At 41.0% G+C, this 17,201-nt stretch overlaps 1 protein-coding gene across 1 annotated transcript; it reads left to right on the plus strand.

The window, feature by feature from the left end:
• Positions 1-2,603: 2,603 nt before the first annotated feature.
• Positions 2,604-14,950, plus strand: ARPP19 (cAMP regulated phosphoprotein 19). Its single transcript, XM_083850054.1, has 3 exons — positions 2,604-3,293; positions 7,914-8,036; positions 11,398-14,950. Exons 1-3 carry the CDS (start codon positions 2,706-2,708, stop codon positions 11,566-11,568), a joined length of 882 nt encoding a protein of 293 aa, XP_083706180.1. The 5' UTR covers positions 2,604-2,705; the 3' UTR covers positions 11,569-14,950.
• The last annotated feature ends 2,251 nt before the right edge of the window (positions 14,951-17,201 follow it).

Here is a 17,201-nt window from a genome sequence, read left to right on the forward strand (position 1 = left end):
TGTGATGTTTTTAAGTGATATTCATTTAAGTTATTGAAAATGGGGACAAGAGTTGAATTTCCATAACATTTCATACTATGCAAGCATTCAGCTTTTTTCTTTTCTTTCTTTAATGGTACCCTTTTTTTCTTTTTTCCCCTCACATACGGATTTAACGCCACTTGCGACCATAGCACAGAATGTTTGTTTACTTACTCATGCATTCAGATCATTAATTCAATTCATATTTGGCTCCCTCCATTTCTTTCTTTCCTAAAGGGCCACTTTAATATTGCTTTTTGTTAGTTTCACATAATTCCCACCCCCCCCATATCTGATTTCCGATTGTGCTAAAGGATGTACTGTGCAAACGAATTAGCATTTATATCTTAAATATATGCAAAAGCTATGGAACATGTACTTTGTTTTATTTTTAGATAAGGAGGATCTTCATGTAATCCTAAATATTTTTAATAGATCAATTCCATTTAGGCCACTAGGTGGCTATATGAAGTTTTACTAGAGATGCTACGTTGGGAATATAAATGCTTTCCAATACATGTATTCCTAAAACAAATCACAGTCAGATAAACAGTTTATGCTACGTGTTAAACTGTGTAACTGAGAGAAATAAAGCTAGAAGCATTTGATTATATTTGAGGTATATATTTAATAATGAAAATGAAGCTTTATGATGCTTGCTGAAGATCTGGGTTTCTCTGCTGTCTTACCTTGGTTCATGTTTTTCTTTACATCACTGTTTTCATAGTGTCAGTACTGTGAAGGGTGACCTTCACATTTGGGAGTATGACACCCTTATCTGATGAAGAATGGAGAAAGAATGAATGTGCCTGTTGTATATTCAACACTGCCCTTAGCTGAGATGAGAAGTCACTGCATCGTGAAATCTCCAGGAAGCCTGCCAGGGAAAATAAGGGAGACCAGACTTTCCAGATGATACTTATCCAACTATCTTGTATATTCAAGTGGCTGTTGCTACAGAAGGGCAAAGCCCAAATATTATTGAATCCATTTCCAACTAAAGTATTTTTCCCTCTGTTACGCTGGGTTTTTAAAGGTTAGCTTTTGTATAACAGAGACTTGGGGAAAAACCACACAGGAGATTGATTGTGGTTTCTAGTTGTGTGTCTTGTAAACCTGAAAAGGTTTCTTTTGGTAACAGAATAACAGAGTCAAATACAACTGCAGTTGTACTGCGTACATAACTAGGATCTAGACTAGGATAATGAAAATGCGCCCTAGTTTCTCTGTACTCAGTCACAAGCAAACAGCATGTACCCCTAAAGTACTTGTTTGTGTCACGGTGCACATCTGCCGGCATACTTGATGAAATGACACTTAATGAAAAGTCATAAATCACCCTCAGTAAATTAACCTTACATTTTTACACTGACAGTATGCAATGTTTGTATGTTTGTATCTTTAAGTGACTTCAAGCCATCTTATTCTCTCTTTGGAGTAATATATTTGTCTTGAACAGCAAAAAAAAGTGTGGATTTTGGGTATGTGTCATACAAGTCATGTCCAGGAAATAAATCTGTATTGACTTACATAGTCAAACTATACTTGGTCCCTATATGGATGCCATTAAAAATGAAAATGACCTTAGGTTATCCATGTACAACTTTTAAGTAATTTCCCCTTCACAGTTTGATCTGGGTTACTTGTTCCATAAGGGACACACGTGGATGAATGTTTACAAAATATGAACAGACTTCCACATGACTTTCTATGCATTTGTTAAGAAGTGGGACTAGACTAATTTTTAAGAAGCTATTTGCTTCTCGTCTTTACTCTTCAATAGGCCCAACCTTACAGAATTATTTTGTATAAATGTTTCCGAGTGGTTTGAGGGCCTCTGGTAATGGAGGCTGCAGATAATCCGTTCTAGTGCTAAACTACTTACCATGAGAAAGCTTTTTATAAAACTAAACCAACTAAATCTTGCTGATGGAGTCAGGTTACTACCCGTCCTTTTCACAAAAGAAAACAATTTGGTTCCCATACATCATATCCCTTCTCAGTTTTGTTTCCTGTTTCTAAAACAACCCCAAACTGTTCAGACAGCCTTGCCTTACAGATTTTGATTTCTGTACTTCTCATCCTTCTGGCTCCTTGCTTTCTTCCTTTGGACTGAATCTGTCTCAAGGTGTACACACGATCCCAGGCAGGGCTTCTCTACACCGATTAGTATTGAAGATAAGTCTCGTGGATGAAACTCCTCTTCATACATCCTTTTTTTTCCTGTAGCAGTTGATGTCAACTTGTATTCAGCTTGTTATCTGGTATAATGTTAGGCAGCCTCATTGTATTGCTTGCATTCTGCCTGCCCCTTGCTCCCGTTTAAATTCAGACCGCCACCCAAGCTGTCAGCCTCCTGGAGTCCCACCCGCTTTGCGCAAGTTCCTATTCGATGACCACTAACTGGGGACCGGCTCAGGCAGTTCTCTAACCCCTCCAGGATATTTTTTTACCCAAGTTGAAAATATTTACCAGATAAGAAAAAATCTGATGCGAGTATCCTGATCTTATTCTGGCTTGAGGTAATCCTCCCGCGCTAGTTTGTTATGCTGTCCTGATCACGCCAGTTAACGCCTAAGACACGTTAAACCCTGCGGCCTCTCCGTGTGTCGGTCAGGGATGGCTCCGTGCCCCTTCACAATCGGCTTTGGACACACAACCTTAAAACGAACGACCCAGTTTCTATGCGCTGCCTTCCTGTATCTGAGGCCGTCGCAGAACGCGCGCTGTTACCGAGGTTCCTGAGGTACTTCGCGTCCTTGCTCTGCACTGAGCAGCTTACGCTCGTTCCCTTAAAGAAGATTAACTCAAGGAAGCGCTGCGTTCAAGGAACTGCTAAAAACTGCCGAACCGTGCTTTCTCTCGGATCAATTTCCGAAACTCCCGGGGTTTACGGCACCGTCAGCCGTCACCGCTCGGCGGTTCCGCTTCGAAGCCCACCGCCGCTCGCTCCCTTCCCCCAGGGAGGCCCCGAGGGGGGGAACCTCGGGCCTCGGCGTCAGCGGCGGGGGCGCGGCCAGCGCCGGAAGCCCGCAGCGCTCGGCGTGCGCGGTCGGGCGCGGAGGAAGTGTGTTCCCGGCGGCACGCCGTCCTGCCAGCCGCCGCCATCTTGTGCGGGAGGCGGCGGAGCTGCGCTGCGCTGCGCTGCGCGGAGGAGCGGCGGTCGCGCCCCCCCACCTCGGCCCCCGGAGCCCGCCCGGAGCCCGCCGTCCCGCTGCCGCGGCGCCATGTCTGCCGAGAGCCCCGAGCCCGCCTCGGCCGAGGAGCAGAAGGTAGGTGGGGGGTTAAGGAGGCCCGCAGCCGCCGCGCGGCCCCGCCGAGGAGGGGCAGGAGCGGGGAGGGCCCGCGGGGGTCTCCCGGCCGTGCCCCGGTCTGGGCGGCGTCCGCCGGACCCGCCCCGCCCCGCCCGCAGCCCCCGCGGAGCCGGGCCGGGCCGCGGGGTGCCGGGCGCTGCCTGGCGGAGGGGGCGCGGAGGGCCGGGGGGGTCCGGCCGCCGCCTCGGCCCCGCGACGCGCCCCCGGGCCCGGCCCCGAGGCGGCCTGCCCGGAAGGGGCCGCGGTGAGGCGGGGGCGCGGTGTGGTTGCGCTAATCCCCCGTACCTCTCCGTGCGGCGTGAGCTGCGGGGCAGCGGGGCCGCCCGGAACAATGGCTGCGCTGCAGCCTGCTCCGGCCAGGGCTTTTGGGAGGGCTCGGTGGCCGGGTTACCGCGTGGGGGCCCTCCGGTGCCCCCCCCCGAGGCGATAACGCCTGTGCTGCTGGGGCTGGCGTCGCAGGCGGCTCCGTGCTCCTCGCAGCTCCGCTGGCTGCGGCCTGGCAAGGGCTCGTGTTTTAGTCTCGTCATGGCTGTGGGTCGCTGCGACCCCCACGGCTGTTTCTGACGGGGAGAACTTAGGAAACGCAAGCCCTCCGCTTAGAGGGCTCTAAAAGGAAAAGCATAACCCGCCTCGGCTGTCTAAAGTTTTTGTTTAATAATTTACCGTTTGTAATGGGAATTAGTCATACAAGTAGGAAGGCTTGGGAGTTAGGATAAAATGATAGCATGGCAATAGGTGCGGTAATCGGAACCAGCTCCTGTTGTGTAATTTGCCCTTAAACGTGGACATTACGCAGTTTGGCTTTACATTCGTGTTAGGTAGACCACCGAGAAAACACTGTTCCTGTTCAAAGCACATAAAAATAAATCCCTGGCCTATGCGGCGCGCCTAGAATAGCTCGGTAATAAGAGCACGGCAAAGCATGTGGCAGCAGGTTTATTGTGATGCCTTCCAGTGTGTTCTCATGAAGTCAGGTGAGCGGGGCTGGTTCGGCCAACTAAGTATTGGTCTGAAGTCTTGAAACGCCGTGCTTGTGCGCTGTGCTGGAAAACCGCTGGCTCTTTGAGATCCGGGGGGGCTGCTGATCTTCTCATTTAATCTTAATGCAGTCAGGCATTCAAGACAAGTGAAAGTAGATAAAACTTTGTTTTCTTTGGTCTTATATCCTGTGATAATAGGGCTACAGATTTGTACTACAGCATTGCAATATTAAACTTCTTTAAAAATATTTGTCTGGATAAACAAAATTAAAGATCGTTTCAGCTAACGGTTAGCTCTGAAGTACTTGTTTGACCAACCCGTTTTGCAGTACTTATTTGTTGGTAAGCTTAAAAAAGATGAAGCCCCAAAGGGAACTTTGAGGCAGCAGCTCCATGACGAGACGTCTGTTATGAACTTCTTAGCACAGCGCGAGAAGCTTGTGCATGTGTTCAATGAGAAGGGTGTTAAACAAGAAAATGATATAAATTGAGAACTTTCCACTAGTCCAGTGTTTCCTGTTCTTCGTGTGAAAACTCAGGGTAGTGGCAGGAGGAAGTCCAGCAACAAAGAAACCTTTGGATGATGTAGAGCATGTGCTTGGTTGATGGATGCTGCTTTTGCTGTAGAGGTCCGTGTTTTTCAGGAAGCTCTTAGTGCTATGTCTTGTTTTGGGACTGGCTTTTGCCACATCAGTTGCCTGTGGAGTTGTGCTGTTGTCATGTTTTTCCTATTTTCTATTTCACATTTTTGTCTGATGTCTCTTGTTAAAACAGAACAAGCTCTTCATAACACAGCTCGAGAAGGCTTCTTTTTAGCCATGCAGTTGAGTTGTCCAACAGATAGAGGACCTCATGTTTTTAGTAGCTCCATAAAAATTAAAAGCAAATGCTATCTTTAAATGTGTTAGGTAACTACTGGCTATGCTGGTAAATCCTTTTAATGAAGTAAAATGAAGTAAGCAGACTTCATTAGCTGTGCAAAAATTCCTGTAGAGAACTAAAATTACAACTTGTGTGGTTGTCACCAGGAAGAAGTGCGTGGTATATCTTGATTTTTTTTTTTTCCTTCATCAGTTGTCAGTCATCTGGTTGCTGCTTCTATAATAACTGAAGGGAAGACAACTGCTAATGTATGAATGGCCTTGCAGGTTTGGGTTAAAGCCTTTGTGTCTCAGTGACACGTCCCTGAGAGTGCTCCCTGCTCTCTGGTGCACAGAAGAATACAAGGTCAGAATAAGCACTTGATGATCTTCCCCGGAAAACTTTCCCAGGTCTCCTCAATCCATGGTATAAAAGCCTTCTGAGCTGCAAATGAACGCATCTGATGGCTTTCTGAATCCATCTAAATTCTTGGCATCCCCTGTGTTCTTTGGCAAGGAGTTCTGTAGCTTAGCTGTGTTACATGAAGAACTGTTCTCTTAAATATTTTTGAACCTGTTGTCAGCTGGTTTTGTTTGACAGTCCAAGTCTTCATGTTGAAGCTATTCCTTATTTCATGTTACAAAGGTGGTTTTTTTGGTCTTAGCTGTTCTTGGCCGTCAAGAGTAGGTGACTGTTGCCTGAATCCTTTTTCTCTGCACTGAGGCACAACACAGTTTTGTGTTTTGATCGCCTGCTGTGCGATGATTTGTCAACCCTGTGAGTTTGCACAAGTGTTTCCTTTGAAGCACCATGAATACATATTTATGTAAGCTCTTTATTGTTGGCCCTCTGTTCTTAAAAAATACTTCCTTTTGGTTAGTATTGGCAAAACATGCCCCCTCAGATGCCTTGTCTGTTGGCTCAACAGTGAGTCCCCAGTGATTCAGCATTAGATGCTGAAAGAATGGGTTTTGAGAAGATCCAGAGACAGTGTTGGCATGATAATAAAACACACCAGGAAGAACAGCGGCTGAAGACTGTTCTATTCGCATGGAGACTGTGGTCTTGGCTAGTAGGATTATTATATGGTGAGGAATTGCATAGCGCTGGTTCTGTGTTCTGTGCTGCCAGGGAAGTTTTGCTTGTTGTGTGTTTTATATTTTGTATTTATCTGTATTTTGTGTTGCATTGCCTGGCATTGGGAGCAGCTGTCTTCCAGAGGTCTTGGAGTAGTGGAGCAACTAGAAATGTTGTATTTTAAGTCTGTTGTTATAAACTTTGCTTCCAAGGTTTCTTGCCAGAAGGATGCCAATCATTGTAGAACTTGGAGCTTTTGTAAGAGATGTCAGAGGCCTTGTGAATTGGGGGCAGGCTAGTGCAGGGGCTCAGCTCCTCAGCTCTTCTGCCTGAAGTAGCTCTCAGCTGCTCTTGATCCCTTGTCCTCCCTGCTGATGTGTTACCAGACCTGTTGGTGCAGCTGCTTGGTGATCCAGACAGAGGAAACTGACCCCGATGAAATAAAGCCCAGCAAGAAAAAAATGTTATTTTTGCAATGAATTAATTTCTGTAACCCGTTGACGTGGAATACATGCACTCATGCGAACTGATGCAACACAAAGGTTGGCGGTGCAGATGGAAGAAGAGTGTGAAGGGGCTGCCTAAGCAGCTTGAAGTGAATACGAAACCTTAGTCACAGATGAACGTGAGGCTCTCTTGTTTTCAATGGCAATTCTTCTTTCCTGACTAAAAGTCTTCCTGTGACTTGAGATGATAATTACTGTTCAAGAACCACAGCAGTCAGCACAAATCAGTATGAGTTTTCCCTGAACTAGCGATGGTTTGCATGCAAAAAATGATCTTGGCCAAACACTGGAAGGCAGTGAAACAAGAATTTTGAATGGAAGGTATTTTAGAAATGACTGAGTACAAAAAATTGTACCTCATGCATCAAATCGCTGCACGAACCAGGGCAGGTACCTATAAAGTAAAGGTCAGTGCTGAAAGACTGGATGTACAAACTAGTTTTTGCCAAATGAGTATTTTCAGATCATTACTTTGAGCATGCATATTTTTACGGTATTCTCACAAACGTGCATTTTATTCTACGCAAATATGCTGCGTTCAGTTAACTAGCTAATGATAATGTTGGCCTCTAATAGAAGGCCAGTATACAGAAGTCAAATAACGTTTGTTAATATGGTAGCAGGCATGGTTTTGAGACTGAAATACTTCAACGCTATTTCACAATGAATATCAATGCATTACAGTTGCATCAGAGTCATAAAAACTAGATTTTGTGGGAGCACAAGTGCTAATCCATGCAACTACACGATGAAGCAGGACTGACTGAAAAGTCCCATGCTCAGCTTTCAACACTTGTTCCTGACAGAACCCTTGTTTTCACCAGAAAAGTGTGGGGATTTTTTTTGGTTATTTTGGGGATATTTTTGGTCAAAACTGAGTAATGGTGTGCTTTTAATATAGGCTAATTTTCTGTGAAAGCAAAATGGGTTGATTAAGTTCAAATTCGTGTCCAGGAAAAGTACCTAAGATGTGAGGCTGAACTCCTACAGTTGCTGTCAGTATTTGAGAGAGAATATATGGGAATGTTTATTGAATTAATTGATGTGTTCAGATTGGAGCAGAAATCTGCATGTTGGTGAATTCCTTGCAAAAGTGTTGTACATAAATAGTTTATTGTAATACTTCATTTAAAGTCTTGGTAATGTTGTTTCAGGAAATGGAGGATAAGGTGATCAGCCCAGAAAAAGCTGAAGAAGCAAAATTGAAAGCAAGATATCCTCATCTGGGCCAGAAGCCAGGAGGCTCAGACTTCTTGAGGAAGAGGCTTCAAAAAGGAGTGAGTTCTTTACTGTCTGTAGGGTATGGACAAGAAATTCCCAAATTCCTGTATCTGTGATTCTTTTCCACTCCGCAGACCTTTGCATGAGAAAAAAACACTGCCAGTTTTAACTTTAAATCTGTAAAGGCCCGAGGAAGCGAAATTGATCTCCACAAAACAAATGCCAAACTGGCAGGATAGTTGCTTACAATGCCCCAATGGCTCAGCTGCAATTCTAATAAATTTTAAGAAATTTAAAAACTTAGAAGCTGTCTCACTGCAGCTGTGATAGACTTGGATAAAAAAAAAAAAAACACAGAACAGTAAGGGTCAGAATCTCATCTGTGTTTTCTGCTTATCTTATCTTACCCGTTCTTATGTTGCCAGGATGTATGGCCACTCCTATTACTCATGTTGTTAGCGTGTGAAGGCTTAGTGTTTGCAGGTACCATATGACATCAGTGGCTTGAGAAGGTTGGTGTAATTCCAAATACATATACCTAGTCAAAAAGCAACTGTAGAAGAATGGAGAGCGAATTAGTATTTAAATACTGTTCCAAATTTGACCAGCGTATCTTACTTTCTTAGTTACTGAACAGTTTTTTGTTAGTTTAGTATTTCATGAAGTGAGGTAATGCTTTTCAGGCATGTTAGAATTCTGTTCTTGGAATAATCCTACCTGTCATTACATTTGATGGTGTTTTCCTTGCTGTCACACTGTTGTTTACTCTTGTCTAGGCCATTTGAGTGCACACAATGATTCCAAGTGTAAATCCTTTGCAAGCCAGCTGTTGGAGTTCGGTGCTGATCTAATTTTGTGCTATCTGGTAACGTCTCATGGGAATTGTTACTTTTGGCAGGTTTTTTGGATAAGCTTTCCCTTGTAAGTTAGTGTGCATGCAGCATAGATAATGGCTGCTGGGAATGGACACGTGGCAGGTTAAGTGATGACTTTTGGGAGTTAAGCTTTTATGTGGTCAAAGGCAACCGGAATGAGACTTAAGCGTGTTCCGTGTCTGTGTAGACATCAAAGAGGCAAGGTAAGTGTGTTTTGTATAGGTAATTCAGGCAGACAGACCAGTGTCCGCTCCATAAGGATTAATGGCCACAAAGGAATTACTGTAAACACACCAATAGTCTCTACAAGATCTCAATCTTGATTATAGCACTGCTTCATGCAAAGCTTGTTATAGCCTATATTTTCCACTACGAGCACAGGCAGGCCAGTGGGCATTTTAATTGCCTCAGCATTTTGGATTCTGCTGGTATGATGAAAGATGGCATAAAATTGGGAGTTCCAATTCTTAATCTGCCCTCCTCAGTTCCTGATACTGTTAATACCTTTTTTCCATGTTTTATTTTTCGTTATTTTTGTTTAGTGTGCTCAGTGTCCTAAACGAGGAAGCATCTTATTTGATGTGGACTTCTGGTATACTTTAGGCTAGCTGGATTGCTGAACTTTAAAATAGGGTGAGAATAGTGAGTGTGCTTTCAGACAGCTTTTGCGATGGAAAGATATGTGGATAGGCATAGAATCAAATTGAAAAGGATGATCCCATACAAGCCACTTATGAAAAGCTACAGTAAATCAGAAGTAAACACAGGAGTAATCTATGGAGAGAAATGGACTGATACTCTAATTCCTGAAAGATGATGCTTTTTCTCCAGAGATGCAGTTGCCATTTGGCAAGTAGGCTGCCCTCTGCTCACTGCTATTTGCTGTTCGGAAATGTTCTGCATTGGATGCACACACCCAATCAATTTTAATTAGCATACTTCCTCCAGAATAGTCGTAAAAATGGATGCTGTGCTCCTGTAGACAGATTCTACTTAGAACTAGTGTGTATATATAGCTAGTATGTAGACAGAAATGTATATATATAACTAGTATATAGACAGAAATGTATATCTGTTAGCAGCAGTTAACACATCTAAAGATAGAATTACTCAATTATTATCTAGTTCCTGTTTAAAAGTTTCTTTTGGTTTCTTCGGTCTTGAAGGGTAAAATATGAAAGCCTATTTCCAAACTGGGTTGCATTATAGCTAAAGCCTCGTCTGCAAATACAGTGCAAGAACACTGTGGTGTAAGTAAGGATTCCACTGTCAAAAGGGATGAATTGTGAGAAGGTTTACCAACACAAGTATGTAGTTCAGGTGTTCTGATTGTTTAGGTTAAAACAGGTGACTTTAAGGCTCTAGTAAACCCTAATAGGGAACATTTAAAGCCATCTTCAGGAGGCCTTGCATTTAAAAACAACAACAACAAAAAAAACTTCCCATCCCCAGGTAAAGACTTTTACTTCAGTTTAACAGCTGCTGCTACGGAACATTTTGCAGCTGGTTAGTGCTGCTACAAACCAAAGTCTATGGTAATAATGCTGCCTGGAAGTACATAAGCATAGCAGGTTGCAATGGCGTTTGTTCAACTGACTTTGAGGAATAAGCCTATATAAAGCTAACTAGGGAGTGTTCTTCCAGATGTGATAATGCATTGTAAGCAACAGTTGTTAGAGCTAATCTTTGTCCTGAATCTAGGCTTTGGCCTCATTTGACAATCTGCAAAATCACGGGTTGTAAGTAGATTAATGGTAGACCTCATAGTAAGATGTAAGCAAAATATAACGGTTCCCCCAAAAAGGTGTCATTGAGCAGTTGAAGGCTTGATGCAGGCCTTGGATGAAATTCCATACCTCATCTTAGTGTAACACAGATAAATTATAAGTCATCTGGTTTTACCATCCACAGATAACTTAATGTTTTGAGAAATATGACAACAAAGACTGTTAAAGGTAGTGCTAATAAAAATTTGCTGAAATGCTGAGGAACGCTCTTTTACAAATTCAGAATTAACATAATCCTTTGTTCAGGAGAAACTTGGAGCCTGGGATAAGCGAAATCTACTGTGCAATCCTTCTAAAAGGGAATTCTTAACTAAATTGGTTTGGGAACTTTAGGGATCATAGTTTCACTGTTTTAATGTATGCAGAAAAAAGATTTTCTTGTTAACATGCAGTTTCATGTTTCTTTGATCTTCTGGTATGATAAGGCAGGCTCTGTTCTCCAGCCTTACTTCATGTATTGTTTGGTTATTCTGTCTAGCAGAACTTGATCACTGCACTGTAATTTACAAACCCCAAGGTTTCATTTGTGGGAGGGCAGGGCCCTTTAGAAAACAGTACTAAAACAGTGTTTGTGTGTGGTGTGAGTTTCATGGTATCTGTAGAGCATTAACTGTATATGTAACTAATGTTCAGAGTTTAAATGTGTGCTTAACAGTCTTGGTAAGATTTTTTTTTTTTTAATCTGAATTGACATAAAGCTGCCTTGCAAAATGAGAAATTCAGGCTTTTAAATCTATGTGTATTTTGTCTTCTAGCAAAAATACTTTGATTCTGGTGACTACAACATGGCTAAGGCAAAGATGAAGAATAAACAACTGCCTACTGCAGCTCCTGACAAGACAGAAGTCACTGGTGACCATATTCCTACTCCACAGGATCTCCCACAGCGGAAACCATCTCTTGTTGCTAGCAAGCTGGCTGGCTGACGAGAACAGCTGAACTGCATGATAATTCTCATTCCTGTTATTTCTCCTTAATAGTTATTTCTCACCCTCACATCCCCTTTTTTCTTTCTTACACTAAGTCATGAGACTGACAGCTTTGCAGGTAGCGATAGCATGTGCTGCTATTGTAAGGGAGTACTGTTAAGAGTAAAACATGTTGTATTTGGACTAGTTGAGAACAATGCACTGATTAAAAAAGGACAAGTTTGGTTAGAGTAATGTAATCTACTTGAAAATGTACATATTGCCCATTTCCTAGTGTAGGACTGGTTCCAGCAAGTGACATCGCAAGTTTTACAACTTTTAATGTTTCTGCTTTTGTTATTTCACCTTAATTACAGCATATTTGTATTTAATATAACCTCCAGTTGTGTTGTTTTTTTTTCTGTGTTTGGGTTTGTTGTCTAAAATAGAGGTTTAGACCACAAGTTGCTAGATGGTAAAGCATGTATAAAAACAAAGACAGGGCTCTGATTGAATTTTGTTTCTGCTCTTGAACTTGAACGGCCTTAAACCTGTTTCAGCTTTAACAATAGAGTTTTTACTTGGGCAATATTTGCCCATTCTGGTGTAACTCTTGTGAATCTAGTGCTTATTGACAACTGCCTGTTGAAGCTGGTATCCTTTTCAGTTCCGTAGCTTAGAACACACTTTTGTTGAAGATGTGAATGAAGTGTGCATGTGCATAGACTGTTGAATTCACTCTTGTGCCATTTTTGTAAATACAATAGTTTTGCACAACCTTTTGCAAATGTCTATTAATTTTACATTTTAAAAAGCAGATAATGTGCCAATCAAAGCACAAGTGATTCTGTATCTTTCAAAGTCTTGGCCTGAAACTAAGAGCCCAGAATCTTGCTACTGAAAGTGAAAATTGTGTACCTGAAATTTTTGAAACCCCTAGACTTACACTTGACTCAGCCTTATGCTTTTGCAGTTGTATATTTTGTTTCGCAACAATGTCCAGCATTCAGTTATAAATCTGAAATTTGTACCTATATTTAAAGGCAGGTGCCCTTTCTGTTCAGCAGCTCTTTAAGCTTTTAAAGGTGAAATGCTCAATGGTATGACATGGAAAATAGCTAAATGTACTGTTCTAGAGAGTTTCCCTTGTGGCAAACTCCAAATCTAGGCTTGCTAAGGTTTGATATGCAATTGTCGTTGTACTATTTTAGACTTCTGGAAGTGAAAGGGTATAATTCTTTTTCTTGAAGTCCTTAAATGGCAGTAAACTAACTCATTTTATTCTGTTATAAAGCAGCCCCTCATTGGTTTTGGGAAATGAAAGGAACTGGAACTGGTATTTGTATAATGATCTACTGAGGGATAGGTAATTCTTCACGTCAGAAAATAGGAAAAAACTTCAGTTCGTCTGTATGGTGCAGGTTGTGAGTACTAGATTGCCAGAATACACAGTTGATACTAGATGGGTAACCTGATGAATTTAAGAGCATGATTTGTTCAGTGAAATCAGATATATTAAAATACAGTATGATCCATAGTGTAATTGATTTTAATACAGGCAATCATGGCCTTGATGTTCTTTAGGAGTGTAAGAAACCCTTTAAAAATATCAGCATACTTTTTTCTTAAACGGTTCTATTAAAACACTATGAAAAGCAAAGAACCAATGTAGGCATTGTAAGAGAAACCACTTTTGAAGATGCATGTTTTTAGAAGGAAGCACTTTGTATTGATATATTCAGAAAGGTCTTACAGAATAAATATCTACTAGTTGAAAAGAAGACTGGCCCATATTTTCTGCAATGCTCTTTTCTAAAGGAAAACTCAAGAAAATGATCAAGATGAGATGAATAATCTTAACTTGGCCCTGCTTTGGTTAGAATAGGCAGAAACTGTATCAGTGTCTATTATAATGTGTATTCTTCAGTCTAGAGAAGTCATTCCAGAGAACTTTTTAAATTGATAACCTGGTTCTTTGCAAGTCTTTATAGCCCTTTTCAAGTAATTACAGACAAACTTGTGAAAGCCCTTTTATTCCTTATCCTCCACTAATACTATAAACAAGTTGTGATTTTTCACAGAACAGTTTGAAGAAATTATTAGACAGATTTGTGTTTTTTTTAACCAAGAAATTAGGCTGGGAGAATAACAAGGAAGCTGGATATATTAAAGCAAACTGCTTTCTATAGTTGTTCGGTCTAATGTAAAAATCCCTTTTATTTTTGTATGTGTAAATGAAATTTGAAAAAATGATAGGATTGGGCCACAAATATTGAACAGTTGAAGGTGACTTGCTTTGTATTGTCTGGTTCCACTATTTTGTAGCTCACATACGGTGAGTTTTTTGATGCTTGAGATTTAAAAAAAAAAAAAAAAGCCATTTAAATTTAAACATTCCCCTCATTTACCTGCAACTCAGCTTGTCCTGCTGGTTAGATAATGCAAGCTTTTTTGATGTTCACTCAGTGACTTGCAGTTCTTAAGGTTACTACAGATTCAGCTACCAATATATTATCCATGTGTATACTTAAAGTACTGTAATACTAACTAGGTCAATGACTGGTTATGAGCCTTCACATCTGACAGACCTCAGCAGCAGGCACAGCAATTTTGATTCTATACACTGTTTAAAATTTAGGAAGTCCAATAATCACTTAACAGTAAAACAAAGGTGACTGCAAATTGATGCTAACTTTCAGCTTACTCCAGCAAGATAACTCAGCTATCCAAACTTATGTACATAATGTATTATATAAGTTTTACCATTTGATAAGGACCTTTTTCAAAGAAGACCTGCCCACACTATAGACTGGCAGTCCCTTTCATATCTTGCCTTTAAAGATAGACAGTGTTTAGTTATTAGACTAGTATTCATGTAGGCTTATGATAGCAGATAGCACCAACATTTTATTCAAAATAGTTAAAAGTGAATGAATTCCAACTGCACGGATATGTCCCCAAATCTGTAGTACCAACGGCTTCCCTCTCATTGTTCTTGATGTAGTAGGACAGTGTTTGTGTAAAAGCCACAGGAGTACATTTTGTTGGACATATTTACACCCAGTTGAGATGTTAAGGTGATGAAAATGTCAATTGTTCTTTACAAACTTACACATTGTATAGTATACAGAATAAATTGATCTACTTAGTTTTTATTGCAATGTGGAGATTTGTCTCGTCTTTACTGTGGTTTCCTTAATGATACTGCATACTTCCGTATCCTCTATGGAAAATTTCTAAAACCTAAATCTTGCTACTCTGTATCATTAAAAATATGACTGGGCTTTGGTTTCTAGTATGTTAGACTACAGAATTACTTTAATGTAATCACATTTATATATATTTCAGTGCTTATTTTTCTAATAAGGCAATTAAAGCTTATTGTTTGAAAACTCCTTAACAGATGACTGTTTTGGTCCCTTGCACCGAGTGAAGGGGATGTCTGGGAATTAACTTGTCACATAGAGGTTTGCATTGCTGTTGACTTCATTAACCTGAACTTGGTGAAATTTCCACGAAATCAAGATGCTGGAAAAAATCCAAATAATTTCGTATTCAGACTGTGGCTTAGGTGCCGGTCTCTGCACAGTTTCAAGATCCATGTGGTGTATTTACGCAGTTAGCTCAGTAACCAACGTCATAGTAACACCTGCCATGCTCTGCATCTCCAACAAGCTGAGAAGTGTCCAAGTTAAGTAGCAACATCCAAGTGCCATGCTGAAGCAGAGCAAAGGCAGAATTAACACAAGCATTAGTATCCTAATAATAATGGGGAGTGGTATCAGTCTTTGGCCAAAGACAAACTGTTTAAATACAGGCTTATACCCAAATCTACTAATTAAAGCTGGGGCAAGTAAGTTGCACAAAACTACGTTAAGAGAAGCTGTGCATGTAGTGGCTGTGCTCACAGAACATGACCACATTAATCGGGACGGAGGTGAGATTACAGTAACTTGTCTGATGGCTCGGGCTTTCTGTGAGGTTGGAAAGAAGTAGGGGGGACCATGTGGAGCACACGAGCAGGATGAACGTATTTTAACTTAAAGTGGATTTGGTGGTGCCTGTGTGGTTTGATTATTCCTACTGTAGTACAAGTGAGCCACCCTTTTCAGATTCAAGTCTGCACTGGTCGTTCAGTCTGGCTTTTTCATCCCAGTTTCTGGCATCTGTACATCCAGAGTAACTTAAAATCTGAAAATTTCTATCCCTATTTATTCCCGTTAATTATTTCCTTAGAAAATAATTCTGGAATACTAGCAGAGAGGCAGGTAGGATTGACCTCAACTGATGTGCTTGAAAAAGCTTTAGAGGAAGATGAGTGATTTGACACTGACTTTCTCAGGCAGTGTATCTTTGTTACTATGAAGATGCGGCTTGGTACATGTTCATAAGTATTTCTAGTGGGTGCAGAGGTCTGTTTGCTTACTGACGTGAAAAATACTGACAAAGCCACTGATTTCAAACACATTTGACTGGTTTAAAGTAGGAGTTTTACTTTTTGATTCTGACTGTCTAAATTTAACAACAGATTTTTTTTTCATTTTATTGGAGAATAATTATGTAGCTCTTGATAAAAGAGGTATGCTTGGTTAATGTCAAATTCCATAGACAATATTAGAGAATAGCCATCATAGACACTCCTGGTACATAGGCTCTGTAGAGACTCAATTCAACTGCTGCTGGTACTTCTGTATTTAGAGGAGTGATAGTGCGGTATGATCATTTCCTTATTAGATTTGAGGAGAAAACAACAAATTTCTTCCTCAAGAAATAGGATTATAATTTTTTAATCTGTGGCATTTTCTAGGAGTTGAACTATATGGCTGAAATTCCAGGAAAGCTTAAATGCCAGAATGGGAGCTGTGGATTCTTCTGAACAAAAGGTCTGTTCTCAGGTGATGGGTTTTGTGCTGTTGAAAACACCTTCGTGATGTTCCAGAGACTAGAGGAATCCTCCTAGTAGGATTAAGCATAAATGAATCAAGGCAAGCTTTCTGCATGGGAATTTCATCATGTATCTTCATGTGCCATCTGAGATCTGTCTTTTCTGTAAGCCCAAAACCATGGAAGCAAGTCCCAGTTGTAATGGGAAGAATGCAAGCCTGGTATATAATTTTATCTCGTCTTATGCATCTCTTACGTTTCAGAGCTCTTAAGTGATAACTGCAGTCAACATTGTCTGAAGCTAATCCTGTTTGTTTTCTACAGCCAGAATTTACAGGACTAATCCTTGAAGTGTGACAATATAGGAAAGGGTGGGAGGATTTTAGCCTTTGAATTCCTCTGTTACATTTGTCCATCTTTCTAGTGAAGGCCCTTGGAGTTAAACCAATGGTCTGTAATGGATATACAAACGCTCTTCTGTAAGAGTGGATAGACCAATCCATTATGCCACATAAACCATCTCGCATTCTTTGTTACCAGTATGTATTATTTCTGTGCTTCTAATGATTTTCTGTCTTTGTATGGCCAACAGAGAATCTACTCCTCGCTCATGGCACAATGTGACAATAACTGAGTAGGAAAGCCTCATAGGATAGGACAATTAAAATCTTTCCAGCAAATATGTGATGCAGGAGATGCTTCTAAAAGTAGTAAGTAGTCTTACAAACAGGTTTCTTGACAACTTTCAGTGCCCCCAATTCCTGTTC

This window comes from Anser anser, assembly GCF_964211835.1.
Source record: "Anser anser genome assembly, chromosome: 10".
Classification (NCBI taxonomy): domain Eukaryota; kingdom Metazoa; phylum Chordata; class Aves; order Anseriformes; family Anatidae; genus Anser; species Anser anser.

Excerpts from the sequence above, each read along its gene's own strand:
- ARPP19 (XM_083850054.1), top strand. The coding sequence starts at position 2,706 with ATGCGCTGCCTTCCTGTATCTGAGGCCGTCGCAGAACGCGCGCTGTTA. Across the intron at positions 3,294-7,913 it reads CCTCGGCCGAGGAGCAGAAG|GAAATGGAGGATAAGGTGAT; the intron begins GTAGGTGGGGGG and ends ATGTTGTTTCAG. Across the intron at positions 8,037-11,397 it reads GGAAGAGGCTTCAAAAAGGA|CAAAAATACTTTGATTCTGG; the intron begins GTGAGTTCTTTA and ends TTTGTCTTCTAG.